Source organism: Brachionichthys hirsutus, chromosome 10, assembly GCF_040956055.1.
Source record: "Brachionichthys hirsutus isolate HB-005 chromosome 10, CSIRO-AGI_Bhir_v1, whole genome shotgun sequence".
Taxonomy (NCBI): domain Eukaryota; kingdom Metazoa; phylum Chordata; class Actinopteri; order Lophiiformes; family Brachionichthyidae; genus Brachionichthys; species Brachionichthys hirsutus.
The window spans coordinates 14,549,260-14,558,719 of NC_090906.1; the positions used below are offsets into that span (position 1 = coordinate 14,549,260).

A 9,460-nucleotide genomic window follows, 5' to 3' on the forward strand; every position below is an offset into this window, starting at 1 on the left:
TAAAGCAGGCTCCCCCAGTCATCCAATAATCCAAGGGTAAGGGTTAGGGAACTGAGATAATATTTAGAAGAAATGCCCTGGATTTGTTCATGAGCCAAACCTTGTGATGCAGTGGCGGACATCTTTCATGAAGTGTCTGCTGGTTCCCTCCGGAACCCCCGGAGCCTTTCCTTCACGCTTTGAGTCACCGCCCCCGTTTGCTCACTGCGGCCAGCAGCCTTTTTCCATGACCCCAGCTTCTCACGGATCCGTTCCATCGGGTCACTTTTACCTTCTGCTGGCTCCTGGTCATCCACCTGAATGCCTCGCCTCCTCAGCTCGCTCCAGGCTTCCCTCGGGTTGGAGTAGGTGCGGGCTCCTGAGTCCCAGTGAATCCTGATGCTCGTCAGTGGTGTTTGGAACCGGATCCAATTTTCTTTCAGGGCTCTCTTTATCGTGTTGTTACTAAATACTAAATACTTTTTATTGATTTGTCCCTCGGAGGGCAATTTGGTTTACAGCAGTTACAGTCTAACTGTAGTCTGCTGCTGGTCGCAGCGTGCGCCCACCCCCCCCCCCCCCCAGGCGATGCGGGTGAAGTGTCTTGCCTAAGGACACAACGACAGCGCACACATGTGCCTGAGCCGGGAAGCTAACCGCCAACCTCTCGATCATAGGACGACCCTCTCAACCACCTGCGCCACCATGGTTACATCGTTTAACCACCTCAGCAGCGTAGTCGTGATCAAAATAAACAGTTTGGTTTTTCAGCTGAATTTTGCCCTTCTTCCACGCTTCTTTGAGAACCAGCTCCTTCGTCTTGAACTCTGAAGTTAATGATGGTAGCTCTTGGCGTAGCTTCGGGTTTTGGTTTTGGAGCCAGGCTCCTGTGGGCCACGGTCCAGCTCCTGAGGTAATGGCAACTCCCCTCTCAAAAACCCCTCGATAAACGGTGGCACCGAGCTCCCCTCCTCGCCTTCTGTTGATTTATGTACGAAGGACTTTCAACGGAAACAAGACCACAAGGGCCCTTTAGAAATGCTCCTCTGAGACAGGATGTTTGACGGTACTTGTACTGTAATACATGCTACTGTGTGACTGTACTTGTACTGTAATACATGCTACTGTTTGACTGTACTTGTACTCTAACTTGTACTTCTATTTGATAAATATATTCATCATCATCACCCCGCAGATGCGGATATTGTTTCTCCGAGACCGGCTCTCGAGGTCCACCACCTTGCGCTGTAAAGATTTTTGCTGCCACTGAAGCTCCGAAGGCACGTCAACGACATCCAGGGCGTTGCTCTCCAGGTCGGCTACTCGGGTCTCAGCTGCTTCCACTCGCCCGGACAGGCGCTGCACCCCCGCGGTCAGGTTGTCGAGCTTGCTACTAATTTCCTGAAGACCTGTCCCGAGCTCGGACTTGAGCTCAGCCTTCACCCCCATTATTGCTTCAATAATGTCCGCTTTATCGTTGCGAGCTCCGGTAGCCTCTGCTTCATTCTCGTCTAAGCTAGCATTAGCATAGCTAGCCGTACTGCTACTAGCTTTCGGCATCGAAATTCCTTTTGCCTGCGACTTTGGCATATTCCTTCCTTTACCGGTACCTAGCTACGTTAACTCCACTTAATAGTCGAGTTCAATGTAAGTTTCGTGTTCTTTAGTGGGTAGAATATAACCTGACGAGGGAGAGCTGCTCTAGCTTGCGTCCATACTTCTACATATCCAAACCGGAAGTCCCGTTATCAATACATTCTTAAAACAATTATTTCATAAGATTCAGTAAACATATAGTGGCCATCACTCCAAGGCACGTGAGGGGGCACTTTCCAGCGTCTAGCCCGCCTTCCAATGCCCCTAGCAGTGCCCCCTTCCTCGTAAACTGTGTACAGCAGGCTGTCACTCCCATATGCAGTGCCTAATAGCTTTTTATTCATCAAATCCCCCAGCAGAGGGAGACTTATGACCTCTACTAAATCTGACAAAAGCTGGTAGATAGCACATTTCCATTCATTATGCATCGTCCTCGGTATGAATCCCATTGTTCTGTGTGGTTTGAGCATCTTGGCACATGCACAGCATGACCATGGTTCTCCATTCATATCTCTTGTATCAGTTCTTATCAGTTTTTCCTCCACGTCATGAAGAACACACCCAGCCCAGCAGTCCACATCGGATCACGGTAACATCAGGAAGAACTTTGATCCCTTTCAGTCCTGTCTCGTACACAGATGAAGACTAACGTTACGTAGTAGCGAGCGTTTGACAAAAGCCTTGCGGGCGTGTCTCTGTGTCTGCTTATAGACAATGAATGGACAGAAGAGATTTCAATGCTAAAGTGACGGCAGGTTCTAAATGAAGAACAACATGTTTAAGTCAGTCGAAGGGCGACAGGAATGGTATGTCACTTCCTGTCTGTTGCACTTATGACCTCATGATGCACAACATTCCGAAGCTGCTTCCAGTCAAGGATTATTTCAGTTCAGTCGACGGACTTCAGATCCAAGCGTGCAAATAAAACAGTTCACAACAACAAATACAGACTCCTTGTGTTTTTTGTACTTTATTCTCCGTTGAACAGCTGATTCTCTCAAAAGTCAACAATCTGGAGTTGTTGTCCTTTGGAATGGACGTGTCTCTTTGATGGATTGACAAAGTGCGGCTATCACAGTCTGCTTTCCGCTTATGTTCGGTGTGTCTGCAGAGGTAAAGAGATCCACTCAACAAAAAGGAGAGAGAGAGAAAGCTGTGGGTGTAATTATAGCTGTTTACACAGTGCACTCATCTCATTGGCTCTTTACGAGTCGACAGGAGAACTGGAGTAGAGGGGGGGGGCATGTTGGGCTCCCTCCTCACTTTTCTGGGGGAGTGCTGCAGAAATAAAGTGCTTATTTGAATCTGTGTGTGCAAGTTGGGGGGCACAATAGTGTTTGTCTTCCTACTTCTTCACAGCCGCTTTGTTGTCCACGGTCACAGGGATTGTGGTCTCTGAGGACTTGATGGCCGGTACGAGCAAAGGGGCCTCGACGGTCAGCAGCCCCTCAGGAGACAGGGAGGAGGTCACCTTCTCAACATTAGCTGTATGGGGGAGGCTGGTGGGGGAGGAAGGAAGCACAGCACAGGCTTCACGTTTATAAAAATACTGAATTTACAAAGGCGCCGCCAATAACTCTAAAAAAAAAAAAAGATGGGACCATTCACGGTGCGGGTCAGATCCATGGCAGCAGAGCCTCATGAAGCTCAGACCGGGAGGGAGGCGGCAACTGCTGGTGCGTTTCAATGCAAGGAGAACAAGATCAAAGCATGCAGGAAACGGTTCAAACAGAACAAGATCAAAGAATGTGGGAAACGGCTCAAACAGAACAAGATCAAAGCATGCAGGAAATGGTTCAAATAGAACAAGATCAAAGCATGCATGAAACGGCTCAAACAGAACAAGATCAAAGCATGCAGGAAATGGTTCAAATAGAACAAGATCAAAGCATGCATGAAACGGTTCAAACAGAACAAGATCAAAGCATGCAGGAAATGGTTCACGGGTCACGTTTCCCCTCTTCAACCTTGTTTATTGGTGATTAATGGCGATACTCACGTGTATTTCCTTGTGAAGGTTCTTGACACAAAGCCATGCTCGTCCTTCCTCTCCTCGTGCTTCCCTGACGAGGCAAGTATTCAATATACGGAGTTATGATTTTCATGACTTTGGAAAATCTAGGGATGATTTGAGGAGAGGAAGTTGCTCGGGGAACACGGGGAACATCAAATCACATACGCAGGCCATGTTCTACTTCCTGTGTTACCTGCCATCCGATTCTTGCAGTGACAGAACATTTGTTCATTTTAATGGCTGGTCAAAAGAAGTATTTCATCAACCGTCGAGCTGTGCACCAAAGCTGGTGACACCTATATTTAAATATAGTCATTGTTCTCTGGGGACACGAGGTGATAAATGTCCCATGGACCCAGCACTTTGTTTCTGGCTGGTCATCTCTCCGTACTCACAGACTGGCCGTAGACAGGTGGAGCAGTCCTTTTAAAGTAGCAGGCTCAATGTCTGAGTCACGGTTGTACCCCCCAACTACCCCTCCCTTTGTCAAATAGCACACCGGAAGTCAGCGGGTCTAGCGATTACATGTTTGGTTGGGTTTGCTTTTTGGTCTTTCTCGGCTGATCATTGTATTTTATGTTGTTTTAGACACCAGACGGAGCAGCACTCCTAATCTCATTGTGTAGCTACTATGCCATGACAATAAGGCTTTCTATTCTATTCTAAAAGCTGTTCCTCACCAGTGATTTCCACAATGCCGTCCTTGGTCTTCACCAGCAGTTCCTCGGGAGAGAAGTGGTTGACGTCTAAGGAAACCTTCCAGTTGTCCTGGGTTTGCTTGATCTCCGACATGCCGCTGCTAGTCTGGCGGGACAGGGCGCGTGCCTGCTGGGCCATCACGGCACCTGGGTACATCATCGGGGCGTGGGGCATCATGAGACCCATGTCTGGGGCCAGGACTGGGGGCCGCAGGTACCCCGGCCAGTGGGTGCTGGGAAATGTGGCTAAGTCCTCAGAGGGGGCCGGCATGCCGAAAGACTGGTCGAAGATGCGACTGTGCTGGTGCCAGTCGCGAAATGGATCCCAGCTCGGGGTGCGGATCAAGGTGAAAGGAATCTGTCTCTCGGCCATGGCTGCTGCTCGGGGGGGCAGAGGAGTCTCAAAATGTGTTCCCCGCGTGCCGCTCGGCTGAGAGTGTTTATACTGTCTGAGACCCCTCCCCCCCCCCCCCAGATCACTCCCCCAACACGCTTGTGGAAAGTACTAGAATATCTATTTGTGGTAGATGTAACACTGGAATGGAATCCAGCAGCTGCCCAGCCCCCGGATAAATCCCCCTCCTCCTCCTCCTCCTCTCTAGAGCAGTGTTTCCCAACCGGTGTGCCGCGAGAGATCATCAGGTGTGCCGTGAGAAATTTTCCAATATCACCCCAAAAAAATATATTTTTAATTTTTAATTTTAATTTTTTCTAATATCACCTAATGAACATTGTCGCGTGTCCGTGCTGTAATAAAGTGTTTGTGCCGCCCGTAGATCGCGCTTCAGACTTTGAAGTGAACGACAGGAGCTGGTTTCCGTCATTGTGAGCCAAAAAAAAGTCTGTTAAAGTCTAACGTGATTGGTCGAGATGTGTGTGTGGGCGTGTGCGTGTCCACAACGACCAGGGGGAGGGGGGGGGGGGTTACACACATGCAGCACAGCGAGCGGACGAAACGAAAGGGAGGCAGGGAGAGAGAGAACTTTAGACCAGAGACAAACGACGCGCTAGAAAGGGTGAGAGAAAAACGAGAGATAGAAAACGTAGAAAAATCTGGAGACATTTTAACGCGGTTGACACAAAGGCAAAATAAAATAAAGTAAGATCGTATCTTGAGGAGCCGCTTATCCAAAGAAGTGCAGACCCCCTGAGCTGGTGGGAGTCCAGGTGTTCAGTCTCCCCACGTCTCACACACGCAATGGCACGGAGACTGTCCCCTCAGAGAGAGTCTCCAGAACAGGACAGATGATAACAGAAGGATCAGCCCCCCCAAGCTGAGCCACTCGGTTTCCTTTGATGCCAATCTTCAGTAAAACAGTAGAACTGTTACCTGAAGCTGCTTTATCTTTTTCACTTTTTAATTTATGTTTTCTTGATGTGTTGTTTGACATTTACATGCAGAGATTTGACCTTGTTCTCTGTGAGATGTGTTTGGTTTGGTTTTGTATTTTATATTATATAATATGTTTTTGTAGCTAGCAGTGCAAAGAGGATTTAAATAAAGACATTTAATAAACATTTGATATATTGCATGTTTTTACATTAGTAGCTAATTTTACACAATGCACATGATTTGGTATTAAATTAATTTTGTCAACAAAAAATCTGAGGAGCCACTTGGGAGCCAAAAGAACCGGCTCTCTTAAGAGCTGGAATTCCCATCACTACATTGAACTGAAACAAGATGGTGGTTTAAAGCTGAACTTTGCTGATCTTCCTTTGGACAGTTTCTGGTTATCTGTTGCCAAGGAGTTCCCCGTTCTAGCCAACAAAGCTATTCTGACATTGCTCCCGTTTTCAACCACATATCTGTGTGAGCTGAGCTTCTCAAGCTGGACGGCGATAAAAACTAAAAACAGAGAGACTGAGAGCTGTTGAGGAAGAGCTTTGTGTGTGTCTTTCTACCATTACTGCAGGATATCCATTTTGTGTTCATCCAAACAGCCCCAGGTTTTCCACTAAGTATAAATACATTAAAAAACTATATTATTAACTCTATATATTATAATAAAGCTCATCTAATATAATGTGTACTGTGTTACAACGTCATTTTGTGTCATTTTGGTTGGTGGTGTGCTGCAGGATTTTGTAAATGTAAAAAGTGTGCCGCGGCTCAAAGAAGGTTGGGAAACACTGCTCTAGACATCCCAAAGAGGAAGAAGCCATTCCTGCTGAGAACCCATACGTGAAACTAATTCATATATACGTCCCTCGCAATCTACAGAAGAGCTTGATAAGGAATTTTAAAAAATTTAGAAAAAAAAATCGAATAAAGATGACAATTATTTCCCCATTTGTTTGTGTTTATTGTCAGGTTGACTAACTTTTACACCACAAAGAATGACTTACAGAACAAAGGGGGCGTTTCTATCCTTCAAAGAATTGTATCATCGCCTGGTTATGCTGGGAATGCATCTTTGCGTGAGAGAAATGAGACCGGGATGAATCGGAAGGAAGACTGAGAGCGATCCCTGATTGTATCGCCAGTCCCTGACGAAGAAGAGAGATAAAGTAGTAATTTAGTAAGTAAGTAGTAAGTGAGTAATTTAATATTAGTTTTATTTGTATTGTTAAATGTGGATGATTTATGTACGAAGGACTTTCAACGGAAACAAGACCGCAAGAAATGCTCCTCTTAGACAGGATGTTTGACTGTACTTGTACTGTAATACATGCTACTGTGTGACTGTACTTGTACTCTAACATTCTATCTATCTAATAAATATTGATGGGACGAAGACGCCGATTCACCGGCTGAAATCAGGACATAATTAAAGCCGCTTTCAGATCGGATTGCAGTTGCAGCTATTTCTTCTTCACACAAAAAAATAAATAATGAAATAAATAGATTTGACTTTGCATGGGGACGTTTTGCAGACGGTTTATCATCGTCCAACAGCAGCCTGCAGCTGCATCAATAATGACCACACTGCACACACACACACACACGCACAGGCCTAGTAGAATCAGCATAATAACAGTGAAGAGAGTAAGCGTAGTAAACACGGGGTCTGTTTTTTGTGAACGAGCGTTTCTCTGGTCTCCCCACGATGACTAGAAACTGTCCACAGAATCATGACGCGGCGTAATTTAACACTTACGACAAAACCCTCGGAAACAATTGTGGTCTTAAGTCAACGACCCTGTGTCCTCCCCACCTGTCTGTGTGTGCAGGTGCATGATATATGTCATGAGGGGGGGGGGAGGGGTCTCCTGATGCATCATGCTGGACACGCCTCTTCCAACTCGAACCCAGACGATGCTGTCGAGTACAAAGCAAAGTTCTCTTTTGTTCTGACTTTTTGTTGATCGCTGTGCTTCCATGAAGGGTCTGAAGATGAACGCCTGATGAATTGATCTGATGGCTCCTACTGTTGGATCAGAATACGTGTATACAGCATATAGTAAATCGTTTGTCTTTTGTTTTTGGTTGCTTTGTGGAAGAAGAGAAACAAAGTGCTAAGATTCAAAAGGATTTGTTCTTCGGGCTCTTCCTCCAACACCGTAAATGTGAAGCTGAGAGCGGCGCCGGCTCCTTTCATGATGGCGTGCTATGTGGAAATACGCCTCTCCTGCTTTGATCCAGGCTCTGCGTTCAAAGGAACCTTCTTGCTCCCGGGTCCTGGACTGTACGACGCATGACGACGTTTGCATGTGTCCCTTCCGCTGGGCTCAGAAGCCGGGGCTGTCGTAGCTGCTCCGGCTGTTGTAGCTCCGGGAGCGACTCCTGCTGTGGCTCCAGCTCCGGCTCCGGCTCCGGCTCTGGGTCCGGCTTTGGCTCCGGCTCCGGCTCCGGCTCCGGCTCCGGCTCCGGCTTCGGCTCCGGCTCTGGCTGCCGCTCCGGCTCCGGCTCCGGCTCCGGCTCCGGCTCCGGCTCCGGGTCCGGCTCTGGGTCCGGCTCCGGCTCTGGCTGCCGCTCCGGCTCCGGCTCCGGCTCCGGCTCCGGCTCCGGCTCCGGCCGTAGCTGCTCAAGCTGTGGCTGCGGCTGCTGTCGTAGCTGGACGACGATGGGCTGGGCCGGTAGTAAGGGATGGGCCGCTTCCGGGCGCTGCGGGGGCGAGGAGAGGCGAGCATCAGCACTCATGAACATGACATGGTCAGACAAAGCGCATGAGGTTGAGGTTAAATCATTGTTTGATGGATCAGAACAGGAGCTGAAAGAAAGGAGCTCTAAGGGTGAAAATGGTTCTTGTCCCAGTGTAACCCCGCTGACAGAAACACAGAGCAGGGTTGCATGTTAGTCTCAGCCTAAAGTTAGACCGCGCTCAACAGCCACCCTGAAAGGGATTCCTGGAAGGTCATTAGCTGTTAGCTATTCCCAGAGAGCAGTGCGGTGAGAGAAAAATGACATCATGGGTTCAATAGAGGCGATCGGCTGGGTGCCTGAGCAACAGAACCCTGATAGCATCTGACTCTCCATTAGTGCATGACTCAGGGGGGTGCAGCTTCAAAGGACACGAGTTCCTTTGTGTCAGAAGGGATGAGCAGGAAGAGGACAGACAAAAAGGAGACCAGGAGTTTTACTCAGGGGGGGCTTCCGATGGCTCGCTGAGTGTCCGAGCCCCGGCCGGTCCAGCTCGGCAGCATCCCGTCGTCGTGGCATCGGGACCTTTAGGACTGGAGTTAAAGACAACAAGGTACAAAAGTCACCCGTGTCTGGTCGGAGACGGGCCGTTCGTTTTACAGCATAGAAACAGAAAACAGAGGACAAGAGGACAAGAGGACAAGAGGACAACAGGACGTTTCCTCTACCTGAGCAGAAAATGAACTTGCAACAGCAACACAACTCACCGTGATGCCGTTGTTACATTCACAAGAGCCACACAAGCTCCTCTGCCTTTTCACGCCGACAAAGCTTGAAATGAGTGTCTTTGGTAGCCTCAAAGGTCGGTGAGGGACGCGGACGCTCAGACGGGACGCTCAGACGGGACAATCAGACGGGACACCCAGATGGGACGCTCAGACGGGACGCTCAGACGGGACGTTCAGACGTTCAGACGGGACGCTCAGACGGGACGGTGTGACGGGACGCTCAGACGGGACGCTCAGATGGGACGTTCAGACGTTCAGACGGGACGCTCAGACGGGACGCTCAGATGGGACGTTCAGACGTTCAGACGGGACGCTCAGACGGGACGCTCAGATGGGACGTTCAGACGTTCAGACGGGACGC

At 48.7% G+C, this 9,460-nt stretch overlaps 2 protein-coding genes across 2 annotated transcripts in view; both read right to left on the reverse strand.

Annotated features, from left to right (window-relative positions):
* Positions 1 to 2,529: 2,529 nt before the first annotated feature.
* On the reverse strand, positions 2,530 to 4,696 carry hspb1 (heat shock protein, alpha-crystallin-related, 1). The gene is made up of 4 exons (XM_068744254.1): positions 4,270 to 4,696; positions 3,575 to 3,638; positions 2,925 to 3,074; positions 2,530 to 2,853 (listed from the first exon to the last, which is right to left on the reverse strand). Exons 1-4 carry the CDS (start codon positions 4,658 to 4,660, stop codon positions 2,835 to 2,837), a joined length of 624 nt encoding a protein of 207 aa, XP_068600355.1. The 5' UTR covers positions 4,661 to 4,696; the 3' UTR covers positions 2,530 to 2,834.
* Positions 4,697 to 7,959: 3,263 nt separating this feature from the next.
* The window catches only part of srrm3 (serine/arginine repetitive matrix 3), a 59,701-nt gene continuing 58,200 nt past the window's right edge, over positions 7,960 to 9,460 (reverse strand). Inside the window, exons 13-14 of the mRNA XM_068745010.1 lie at positions 8,215 to 8,335; positions 7,960 to 8,103 (exon numbers count right to left, since the gene is read on the reverse strand). Coding sequence (XP_068601111.1) covers positions 7,960 to 8,103; positions 8,215 to 8,335 — 265 coding nt within the window. The remainder of the gene's footprint in view (positions 8,104 to 8,214; positions 8,336 to 9,460) is intronic.